General features: G+C 42.7%; 1 protein-coding gene across 1 annotated transcript in view; it reads left to right on the plus strand.

Annotated features, from left to right (window-relative positions):
- LOC148018182 (EXS (ERD1/XPR1/SYG1) family protein) overlaps positions 1 to 12,702 on the plus strand; it is a 103,046-nt gene that overhangs the window by 13,429 nt on the left and 76,915 nt on the right. Inside the window, exons 6-8 of the mRNA XM_087661481.1 lie at positions 6,239 to 6,334; positions 6,884 to 6,997; positions 7,673 to 7,726. Coding sequence (XP_087517607.1) covers positions 6,239 to 6,334; positions 6,884 to 6,997; positions 7,673 to 7,726 — 264 coding nt within the window. The remainder of the gene's footprint in view (positions 1 to 6,238; positions 6,335 to 6,883; positions 6,998 to 7,672; positions 7,727 to 12,702) is intronic.

Consider the following 12,702-nt stretch of genomic DNA (forward strand, 5'->3'; position numbering starts at 1 on the left):
TGATTTCAGGACTGTTTTGTACCCCTGCTGATCAGGCGACTGCTGTCGCAGCCAGGCGACCTGTTTTGGGGCTGTTTTCAGCCTGCGTTTTCTGCAGTTTTACCATCGCCTGCTGCCTCGGCACCCTCTGTTGCCTGCGTTCTCCATCAGCAGCTGCTGGCGACAGTTTTCTACCTGTTTTTTCTGCAGTTTACAGCCTGCGTTTTGCTGGTTCAGCATCTCTCGTGGCTGAGTGACTGTTAATTCAGGCCGTTTTTGCTGTTTTTGGCAGTTTTTGACTGATTTTTTGACTTTTTGCAGCAGATTTTGTCTTCTATTGATCAGATTTTGGGTTATATTGCATGTGAACTCTCATTTTCTGCAGTCTGTGCTTGTGTTTTGGCTGTGTTTCCTCTCTAAATTCCATCTCTTCTCTACTTCTCTTCTTATCCTCTCCATATGGCTCCTCCGTGCACTTCCACTGATGATAAGTTACATGGACCTGATTATCTCACATGGAGTGCTGTCATGAAAGCTTGGTTTGTGCAGAAGCGGTTATGGTACATCGTCTGTGGAGCTATTGCTCGACCTCTCCGTCCTTTTCCTCTTCCTGACGACTTTGATGAGGACAACCATGAGGAAGTGGTGCTCACATGGGACTCGGACGATGCCTGTGCTTACTCGGCGTTGCTTTGGTGTATTTCTAAAGCGGTCTTACCGGCGGCTACCTCCTGTAGGACATCTCCTGAAGTATGGCAGAAGTTGCAACAGATGTACGAGGCACCTTCCACCATGCGGGCCGTCACACTTTATGGCCAGCTCCAGCAGATGAAGTTTGAGCCGAAAGATACTATTCAGTCTTTTCTTCTTCGTGTTACGCAGGTACAGGACCAGCTTCGGCACATGCAGTCTGCTCTTCCCGAGGCGCATCTCGTCGTGACGGTCCTCTACAAGCTCCCCCCGGAGTTTGATGGAGTGGCCAATGCTTTGCGGGCGCAGACATCATCGACTCCTGTCAGTTTTACACATATGACCTCGATGCTTCTTGAGCATGAGACATCCTTGAGATTACAGGGGCGACTTCCGGCACATTATGGAGGTGAGGCTTATGTAGCTTTAGAGAAGGGTGCCGGAAAGAAGAAGTCGAAGGCCCAGTGTTACCACTGTGGCAAGAAGGGACATTTGCGGAAGGACTGCAAGACGTTAGCGGCTTCCAGGAAGAAGGAGCAGAAGAGGAAGCGGGATGTTGACTCTACCGATGAGTCCTCTCCTTCATCAGACTCCGACTTAGATCCTTCGACCAAGGTGAAGTCCAAGGCGCGGAAGGGATCCTCTTCTTCGGATCGTGGGAAGGGCTTGGTGGCCCCTTCCTCGGCTGCTTTCTAGTGGTGGTGATGAGGTCATCCCTCACGACTCTCTTGTGCCAGAGAGGGAGTGTGAGCGGGTGTTCAGATGGGGCAGCCGTGCCTCATCTCTACTTTTATACCGGTGCACAGGTTCCAGAGAGGGACGTTCCTGATGCATCGACTTCAGTCTGGCGGAATCAAATCCTGGAGCTGGGATTGACATCCAGGTTCATGATGAGCTGGTTATCTGATAGAGAGCGGGAGGCTTTCGTCTGGCGCTCACATGAGGGGACACTTTGGCGGTCTGGCCAAAGGCGGGGAATCCATGGTCACCTATGTTCAGGGGCATTTTTGACAGGATGGTCTTGTATGCTACTGCGAGATATTGGTGATGGACACAGAGACATGCTATGATCTTTTCTATTTTCAGGTGTTTGGTACGATCGACATCGACATCAGGTTCTCTCCGAGGCACCTTGGTGGTGGCTTGATCACCCACTGCTTGGGTATCCATGGTTCTACTTGGTGGTTTTATGTTGTATAGTTTCTAATCCCTTTTCATTGTACTATTGTATTCTATCAGATCACCCATGATCTGAGAGAGGGTGTTAGCAGAGTATTTGTCAGCTCATGTGTGAGTCTGAGCTTGATCTGGGCTGGGCATTTTTATTAGGTATTTTAGGTATTTTTCTGGTGTGGCATTTTATGCCAGTGGAGCATTTTATGCACCAGTCGGCCAGCATTAATGCTGGCCGACCAGCATTTTTTGCTCCCCACTTTTCCGCCTATTTATACTCAGTGGCTCCTCCTCAGTCGTTATTATCACCTTCACCATCTGCAGACTCTGTGGAGAGAGGAGCTAGTGCCAGTGCCAGTGCCCACGCAGCCAGTGACTCACTGTTGTATGCGACTGTCTCGTGTTCAGATATATGGATTCCATTTCCCGTGCATATATTTGAGTTCTCATCTGTATAGTGTTCTTTTCTTTTCTCTTTTTGTCTTGTGTTTCAGCAGTTTATTTCAGCACATGTTTATGCTTCCACCGTTGCTCCACTTTTGACATGAATGCACTAAAAATACCTCTCTCTAGCCTCGAAAGACGTTTTTCAATTTTGCATGGGCATTTTTGACATGTGGCAACTTTTCTAAATGGTTTTTTTCAGCATTATTCATAATTAAATATTAATTTTTAGTTTTTAAATGTTGAAAATTAATCTTATAATTATTGTAGTGCTTAGAAAAATATTCTGATTGGCCAATAATTAAATTGTCTAGGCAACTTCTATTTCCAAGTGTCTTTGCACCATCTTGGACTAACAGATTGGCGTTAGGTACCATTAAGTGCTACTTCTCTAGCATCACCAATCAACTGACACTCATAGCCAAACAAATGACCTAGGCCAATAATTGACACTAGATACTACCAAACCTGTGTAGCATAACTTATAGCAACTTTTGACTTTGACATCCCTTGTGATTTCCTTGGGTCCAGGCTTGTAAATTTACTCTAACCCTAGTTACACCTCACATCTACAACATTTACTTAACCATGTGATTAAAAATTAATCCACATGTTAAGTGAGATTTCAAAAATACATGTTCTCATGACATGGGCAGCAAAACACAAATCCCAGAGTGTCTGAGCTCTCAAATACAAGGAGAGTAGCCCAAATGTTGATGCCAGGTGGATAATGATGACGCTAGATGATGGAGGATGAGTCGGGTTGCAAAAACGCAGGTCCTAATAGCGTTTGTGATAACGAGTGACATTAGGTGATGGAGGAGAAGCCAGGCTACAAAAACGCAGGTCCTAGCAGCCCTTGTGATAGACAAATGATGCCAGGTGATGGAGGAGGAGCTAGGCTGCCAAAACGCAGGTCCTAACAGCCCCTATGATAGATGAGTGATGAAATCACTGATGCTCGGTGATATAGATTGTTGCCAAAGGCTAGATTGCTGACGCCAAGCTAGAAACGATGACGTTAGGCAAGGAGGTCTCCACATTGAAAAACGTAGGTGAAGGTGGAGTCTAAAGGAGAAGGGTGCTAATGCCAAGCAGATGATGGTGATGCCATATGTGGAAGATGCTCCAAATGCAAGGCCTAATGTTGGAACAAGGCTCCTTAAGCTGAAGAGGAAGGGTGAAGGCAACCACGAGCCATGAACCACAATGTCCTCCTGAAGGGGTGTGAGGGCAATGGAAGGGGTTGGTGAGAGAAGGGAAGTGGTGGTGGTGACCAAAGGTGGTGAAGAATGACTGAAGAGAGTGCGGTAGGAGTGTAAAGAATGAATGAAGTGATTGCATATTTATAGGCATAAGCTGTCTAGTGTGGTGCACCACTGTGTGGGCACCCATTGAAAAAGTGGCCAATATGTGGAGACCAGCCCTTTTTGGGGCTGTTAGTGCAAAACCCTAAAGGAAGTGTGTGAACTGAAGAATGGGTTTCTCAACATCTAGGACTGGTCAATTGGAATTGGCTTGACAAGCATTCTGACCCAACTGTATCTAGTTGGACCTGGCCTGCACACATCCTGAAGTTCAATGTGGCAGTCCTGTCCAGCAATGGCTAATGCTGTCTAGCTGCATTGCTTCTGAAGCTTCCACCAGGATCTGCAGTTGCTTGCTGAGCACTTCTTGTCAATAAAATGAAGACCCCATTGTCTATGTCAAAGATAAGAAGCCCCCAAACTCATGTGATATGAGGGTCACATTGCATTGTCAAGGTTAGTTTTCTTGAACTATTTTCAATTGGGCCTTACCAGGATTTTATTCATGTGGATAATTGCACCATGGAAAGCCATAGCACTGAAAACTACACAGGATAGTTTTTGTCATTTCCCCCGCTTAGTACTTGATCTCTGTTACCAAACAATATGCATGACAAGAAGGAAGATGTGGAATTGTGATATAATTTTCGTAAAAGGTAATTGTATTAATTACGAAGAAAGTACAAGATTACATGATTACATGAGTACAAGAGGCACGAGGGCCATAGGCCAACGTGTGGGAAATCCCCGGACTAGGGTACTAAAAAGTTACACCAATCATGGCAAGGACCCCGAGGCAATTGCCAAATGCCAGGAATACAAATCCTCCCGAGGGAGCAAGTCAGAGTGCCTGATGAGATCTAGCTGCCAATGCAAGAGCCCTTTAAGCCTTGCAATATGTCGCGGTACATTAGAAGCCGAATCAAAGAGAAAAGCATTTCGGGTGGTCCAAATGTGCCAGCATCCCCAGTATCTGAAAAAATGGAATAAGATCTTCATATGTAACGGTGGAGGTGTGGGATACTTCGGACGCACAAAAACCCAATCGAAGGGAGTCAGTGAAGATCCCACCACCGCGTGCCAGATTCGTGACAAGAGTGACCAGATATTCTTGGCGAGCGGGCAAGAAAGAAAACGATGTCGGGCCGATTCCGCCGAAGTGGTGCAGAAGAAGCAAGTGCCATTCGAGATTCGACGCTTGGAAAGGGCCGCGGCAAGAGGAAGACCACCAATCATTACCCGCCACAGAAAGACCTTGCATTTGAAAGGTGTCTTGTTCTGCCATCCCTCCATCAGCGTTGCCTGCCACCATGACAATGATTTCCGCAGGCCCCAAAGAGCATTAACTTTCACGCCCAACCATTGGTGATCTTTAATGAGAAGATGATACACCTGATTAGTAGAGGCCTTTTCCAGACTCAACCGGCCTGCAAGGTCCCAGTCCTGCCAAGGGCGATCCATAGCCAGGGCAGGAAAGGGTTGCCTACCCTGAAGTTCCGAGGAAAGCTTCCCCCATAAATCACGGTATCCGCGCGGGATCCTGAAAAGTCTCCTAGCAGTCCGAAATGATGCAAGGACATTGCGAGTGGCAAGGGTAGCATCCGCAATCGAAGTCACACCCAAACGGGCCATGCGGTTAAATCTTGGTCTGAGCTGATGTTTATCTTCCCATGAAAGTAATGTGGATACCGCCAACAATTCCAGCTGAAAAGAATTTGTCTGCACGCGGTCCCCTACAGGATGCCAACGGGCCTTTTGGAGCACCACTTTCCAAGAGCCGACCAAATGCACTAACAAAGAGGAAGAGGGACTGGAGAAACGAGCGTCAGCATTAAGGACATGCCACCATGAGGCTCGAAGCCGTGTGTTACCCTGGCGGAGGCCGCTGTCCTCAAGAAAATAACGGGCTATGATGGTCCACGGGTGATGATCCACACACATGGCACGAAACAGAGACCAACGAAGAGCCAGCATATGAGTTTTTGCATCCAAAATAGCTCCACCACCCATGCGCTTAGGGGTACATGCATGCGACCATGAAATCCAGGAAATGCCTGCCTGCAGTGAATCCTTCTTCCATAGCATGAAACGAATGGGATGAGTAAGAGCCTTCAAAGTACTGGGCGTCCATGGCAGTAATGGCAGGAAATACGTCAGCATTGGTAGCATAATTGTCTGAGCCACTTTGAGGCGGACATGGAACGGCCAGGCTTGCGACTTCCAATACATAAACTTCACGGCCAGTTTGTGTGAAATCCACTCCAGCAGGGCCTTTGGCCGAACATCCACCCCCAATGGGTATCCAAGATGCCTGAAGAATTGTGATATAATTGTAACAATAGCTTTGTAAGTTACTACAAGTAAGTAAGAAATAAGTGGTGTGCAATAGCTTGAAAACCTGTTTTGATTTGTGTGATTTATACTAGCTATCTACAACATCTACTGCATATTTAGCATTCTTTTGTCGCAAAACTTTACCTTGGTGAATAATGTTCCATCTGTCTTGTTTTTTCTTGTGGATTTTTCCAACTACGAGGTATTCGTGTACCGATGCTGAAAAACTTTTTTTCTATAATATCTTTGTAAATGCAGTTGATGATGCCAAATATGCTCAATTTTAGTAGCTTGATGTGGCTATTGTGCAGGTTGCATCTTGGGTGACAATCATTGTGCTGACAAGCATGACATCATATATGTACCTGTCCTCTCACGAAGAGCGTTCTCTGGCTGCATCTCAACCAGTGTACCATCTGCCCAACCTCTAGTTCTGTTTTGCTTTTTCAATGAAATGAGTGTGGTTTCTTTATGTTTTTTGTGGATAATCACACAATAGACTGCCATTCACCTTTCAAATAGAGGAGGACTATTTCACACTGGTTTCTCTCTCTTTGAAGCATAAGCCACTCAAAAGTCTTCGGTTACAACTATTTTTATCACAATTGTAACCTGATGGTTCTGAAGCTAGGGTTTTGACCAGTCTAGCAAAAGCAGAGTCCAGTTGATTTCAAATTGAGTGCAGAATATTCCAATAGCAAAATATTGGAAACTAAGACTTAATATGAATATGAAGACACAGCCTTCCTGAGGTTGCAAACATGATGGGGTTCTAAATGCCTCTGTTTATGTGAAAGCATTATTATTATTGGTAATAGTGGACCAGGTTGAAGAGAAATGCATATAGTAAAACAATGTTGACAAAAGAAAACTTTTTGATGAAACCTTTGCATTGGTAAATGGTCACATATGCACACATGTATCTGAATTCTATTGTTTATCGGTTTTGCTTTCAGGTACTTCTGTACAGCATTCTTCCTCTTATCATGGTGCTGCCAGTTGACATTTTCTATGTTTCATCTCGCATTTTCTTTCTCCGAACTCTTCTCCGTCTACTCCTTCCTTTCCAGGTAAAATTGAGCAATTTTTGTAGAAAACAGCCATGGAATTCCTTATTTCATGTGAATCCTTGTGGTAGCATCACATTTCTCATACCTCTTCATATCTAATTTGATTCTATTGCTTCTACTGCATTTGCAATGGAAATAAACTTAGATGTGTGGAATATTGTCTTTTTCATTGGGAGACTGAGACCAAGGGATATTCCAGTTTTTTGGTCGTTTTTCCAGATTCTCCTTATTTAGAAGGAAGCAATTCCAAATGACAGAATTAAGGTTATTTGAGTAAAGCACTATAAGAATAGTGGGTGAAATTTCAGAACACAGTCATGTTGGGAGTAAACTAGTAGCTGATTAACTATCCTGTAGCTATTAGCTTAGTTAAGTTTGTTCTTGTGGCTTCTCCTTATGCCTAGTCACCTTCTAATGGACCATAGATTGTGTTGTGGCTATCTGTTTATCTTTGTGGATGTGTACTGCATAGACACTGCAACTCATAAGCATATCTTATTGAGTTGTTTGGAGGAGCATTTTACACAAGGGCATTTTGGTTGCATCATTTACTTCCTTGCTTTTATGTACAATAGTGCTTTGCTTTCTCTGATTTCACACAAATTTGCGATACTGTGATCACCCAAAGGTTCTCATGAATGATAGACCTCACAAGAAAATTGTGTGTTTTTGCAGCCAATTACCTTCCCAGACTTTTTTGTGGCAGATGTCCTGACCTCGATGGCTAAAGTATGTTTTTCTTTCTTCTTTCTTTCAAAACTTGATGTTTGTTCAGTGTAGCATTATGAATTACAGTTTTCTTTAATGCATCCATAGATAACCATTGTTTACATCAGGTTATTTAATATCCATTATTGTTGAACATGATAATACGTGTTACTGATTGTGCATTTTACTTACTGTGTTAGCCAGTACTCCTGGCTCCTTTGTTGCACTTTTCCATAGAAGTCCAGTTTATGGATTCACATTTAAATTTACAAGTCCTTGTGTAATGAGTGCATTAATTCAATTCACAAAGTTGTGGTTTGTGACTACAAGTACATGACCTGCATAATCTATCATAAGAATGGCTCAACCTTTATCCTTGCAAGCATCCTTGTCCCAGTGCAATCTAGGAGGTTGGGTTCCCCTGTATACATGCTTAACAGTGTGCTCAAGCCTGGACCACCTTTTCAATTGAGATCTGACAATGCACCCCTGTGCTATCATGCATTATGAGCTTAAGACTTAAAAAGTCTATTCTGTCAATACTACTGGGTACAATGTCCTGCTTGTGCTGTTTTCATTTGATGGGAGGGTTCTCATTCACCATGCCAAACACCGGACCACCCTTTCAATTGAGATCTACCAATGCATGTCTGTGCTATGATACATTTCGAGCTTTAAGTTTATTCTGTCATACAACTGGGTGCGATGTCCTGCCTGTGCTGTTTTCATCTGTTGGCAGGGTTATTGTGTGACTGATCAGGCTGCCCTTGTAAAGAACGGGGAGCTTTTCGTAAGGCTACTGCATATCTGTTGCATGACAGAAACTTGAACCTCGAGTCTTATATTTTTGACTTATACGTGTCCACATTTTATACAGTCTCACCCTCAACTGTTTGACTTCTGAAGCTTGGAACTTGCCCAAATGTCAAATTGTACAAATAGATGACATATACCTAGTGGACTGACCTACTGATTTTCAGAGTGTAGTTCTGATAAATGTTCACATCACACTGTGATTGGTGTGACATTGAATACTGGCTACAGAATTTGTAAGTCCATAGTGCTTGGAACTGTCTTATTAAAGTTGTAACTGTGGGAGGTTCTTGTATGGCCTTCTTGATTGAAATGAAGCGTTGTATTGAACTGGCTTGAATGATGATTGTATCATGCCGATTTGTCTTTGGCAATCTAAAATTCAAAGGCAGTCCTTTGGGACAGGAAAGATTGAAGTAATTCTAGAGTCTTGTATTGATGTTACACTTCACCTTTAAGTAAACTGTTAGAAGCTAGAGTTTGTAGGGCATCTCTTCATTTGGATTGATTCACTGGGTGACAGAGAGCCCTATCTCTTTATTGGACATGGGCACTTTCTGCTAGTAGCGTTTTGTGTTTGGCTGCTGGGCCAGTGTCTTCACACTTTTAGGATTTCCGACACTATGTTTATTGTCCCCTGAAATAAGGGCACCCTATTGTACAATCCCTACATGTGAAAGTGGAAGTAAGAAATATTTTTTTCCACAAAAGGCCAATGTGGCCTATGAGACAAAAGCAAAGTCCATCCTTCTCTAATATTGTGTCATCATGAAAGTGAAAAAAATACATCCTAGTATAAGGCTAGTATCTCAAAACCTGTAAGTCTAAGAGCTGCATGTACAAGATATCTACATATTGCAGTTGTCTCTCTGGATCTCAAGGTCAACACATGATCTTGACTATAATGTGGTCTAGGGCTGCTCTGTTGATCTGCTTAGAGGTGAGTCCCATGTCCCTCACAATGATGGCTCTCTTCTGACTGACTTGCAACATCTGTGGTATGGGATAGGTTGAGGAGGTGCAAATGTGTCCAATGGCAGCCTGCATACCATGGGAGAGGCGTCTGAACATATATTGTGATTGGACAACAAATCCATAATCAAAGAGATGTAGGAGGTGGCTTTGGTAAAACTCCATTTTTGGTCCTAACATTGACTGAATTCTGCGCATACTAGCTGAGGGGAAATGTGCAGGCTCATCCAAGTTGCTATATGCGAGAATTGACATTCCCTCTCACTTGCCACTACCAGTTGTTTGGAGGATGTCAACACCAATCTAGGAAATCTTTGGTGCAGGAACTTCCATAACCGTCATTGCTTTCAAGAGTATCTCTACAACCATAGGTGCTGCAACTCTACTTTGATGATAGGGTGTGAGGTGTGCGAAGATATGCTAGGGTTTGCATTGAAGAAACATAGCATGTACAACCAAGATTGAAACACAAAGATTCAAACCGAGACAAGCAAAACTCAAACCCTAAATGCAAAATGCAAAAACTCAAAACTCAAACATAGAGTGAAGAAACTGCAAAGTGAATGAATGCTGTAAATGAATGTAAGAGTATACAGAATGCCCAAGGGCAGAGCAATGTAGTGTCGGAGAGTGACATCCACTAGAGATGGATCCTAAGTGAAGTAACCACTAGTTTTATATGAGAGAGTGTTGAAGAATGAAGAGCAGCGGGTTGGTCATTAAAACACAACAGTCCGAGGCTGAAATCTAGTAAATGCAGTAGTGTACCACTAGAGGAAGGTTGAAAAGTGATTACATGAGGTAGAGAACTGTTAGGTGATAATAGGAGAGGTGTTTGCTGATGTAGATGGCTTGTTGGACAACAAAAACGTAGGTGTTGCAGTAGTCGCCTGGTAGGAGAGTTGACAGTAGTCCCTTGGCACCAGATGTTGAAAATGCAAGCTGATCAGGTACTATTATGATGCAACAGATGGAGACCTCCAAATAGTAGGGCGATGGCTGAAAACAGGCCGCTTAGGTTTGGATAGTGATAGGCTGTATTTGGTGATGGTTGGATAGCATACAGATGGTAGGTGGCTAATGGTTGAAATTTGCATGATAGAGTGAGAAACCTGCCCAAAAGGATGAGGTTGAATGGTGGGCAGCCTATCTATGTATAGATGTTGAAAGGCGTCCAAAAAAATTAGGGTTTTGGGGGACCATTGAAACTCTCTTGAATTGTGCACCAAATTTGTGTTTTTCATTAATTAAGCATGTTTTGGGGCTATTAAAAAGTGCTAATTAGATGTAAAGCGTGTTTTAGCCCAACAAGGTGTAGGGCTTACTCTTGATCATATGTGATATCATCATTGTCAATGCTCTCTCTCCCTCTCTCTCTGTGTGTGCGATCCTTGTTGCCATCGTAATAGTCTCTCTTTGGGCCAATTTGATTAGCGGCTCGATTGTCTATGGTATAGGCTGTAACCCTAAATCTTAGATTCATATGGAAGAGTTGGTGTGACTAGGGTATCAAACAATCATAATTTGGTGCGAGATTCTTCAAATGGTATGTGGGCATATTGACTCTCAAGGGTCCCTAGTATTGCATAGCCTTGCACCAACCAAGCCTCATGCATTTGCCAATGAAAGTCTCGAGCCACAGAAACTGACTCCAAGGTATACATTTTCTTTCATGTGCTCCACTTCATTGTTGAGCTAAAAGTGCATCACAAATTTATTAGCTCTTTAAAATAGCCCCAAAACATGGTAATTACCAAAAGTTTTGTTAAATGGGGAGCAATCATAGAAAGTTTTTGTGTCTCATATGCAAAACCCTAATTTGGGAGGATCCTTATGCATCTATAAATAGACAGGCTACCCACCATTCAACCCCATCCTTGTCTGTAGGTCTCTCACTCTCATGTGCAGATTTCAACCATCAACCCTTATCAATAGGTTGTCTAGCCCCTAGTGTCTTCAGCCCTCCACCTTTCAGCACCTGGCATGTCATCTTCAGCTATTGGCCTTGCTGCATGGAGTCTTCTTGTTGCTGCCTTTATGGCTTTTGTGCTATTACTAGCTGCTTTCCCACTAAGTGCTCCTTTTGTGTTTGCATTTGCTGTCCTTGCATTGACCCACTTTATTCCAGTCGCTTGATTGTCTTGAGTCATGGGTGATCAATTCTCAGCTTGCTCGGGTGGTACACTTCTATATTTATGAGATTTTAGCCTCCAGACTTTTGTGTTGGTGACCACCTACTGCCTTTTATTATTGAGCACTCTCATAGCTCCAACTAGTGGTTTACAACACCTCGTATCTGTCTTAGGTGGAGGTCACCTTATCACCGCTTAGCTCTTGAGCATTCTGTACACTCTTACATTCATTTATTGCATTGATTTATTTGCTTTAGAGTTTTGTCTCTCTGTTTGTATTTGTGTTTTTGCGTTTTGAGTTTTGCATTTAGAGCATAAGCTCCGCACAAGAGTTCTATCGAATCCTAGTAACTTCACTAAAAATAGCATACCTTTCTAGCCTTGCATATGCATTCTATTGAACACTAGTGGCTTCACTAGATAACTCTTTTTTCATTTTAAGAATAAGAAGCAAGCCATACCGATTCAATGGAGAAAGTTTACTTTTTTCTCTTTCTATTCTCATCTTGTAAAGAAATCAGTTGTTTTTATTACATAGTAAGTGATGCTTATGTGCATGCATATGTTTGAACAATTTTATGAGAGTGAGAATTATTTCTCCTCACTCTTTGGTTGATTGTTGATTGTTAGTAAGATTTTTCATGAAGGACTTGGGTTGAGTAGAAATACATTCCTCCAGGGTGGGGAGGGTTTTGCCCATCTTCAATCCTCAATCTTGTTTGCATTACTTTTATGTATCCATGGCTATAATTTCTTGAATAAATTTCCTATTTAGCTTTAATTATTTGTTTTCTCTATTTCTTAAAATATTAAGTCTTGAAAACAAACGAATATTATAACTGTTGAGCACACTATGCCATTTGGGGTGTCTACAATATGTTAGGTTTTGCAAAAGAAAACTTTGAGTGTATGACTATGGCTGAAACATGAAGGGTTCAAACATAAATGTGAAAATACAAAAATACAAAACACAAAACACAAATAGAGAAGAAAGAGAACTCCGAAATGAATGAATGAATGTTGTAAATGAATGAAAGTATATAAGATGCTCAATGGGAGAGCTATCCAACAATTTGTGGC

This window comes from Lygodium microphyllum, chromosome 21, assembly GCF_053477565.2.
Source record: "Lygodium microphyllum isolate KBCC chromosome 21, Lygodium_microphyllum_v1.1.10, whole genome shotgun sequence".
NCBI classification, from domain to species: Eukaryota; Viridiplantae; Streptophyta; class Polypodiopsida; order Schizaeales; family Lygodiaceae; genus Lygodium; species Lygodium microphyllum.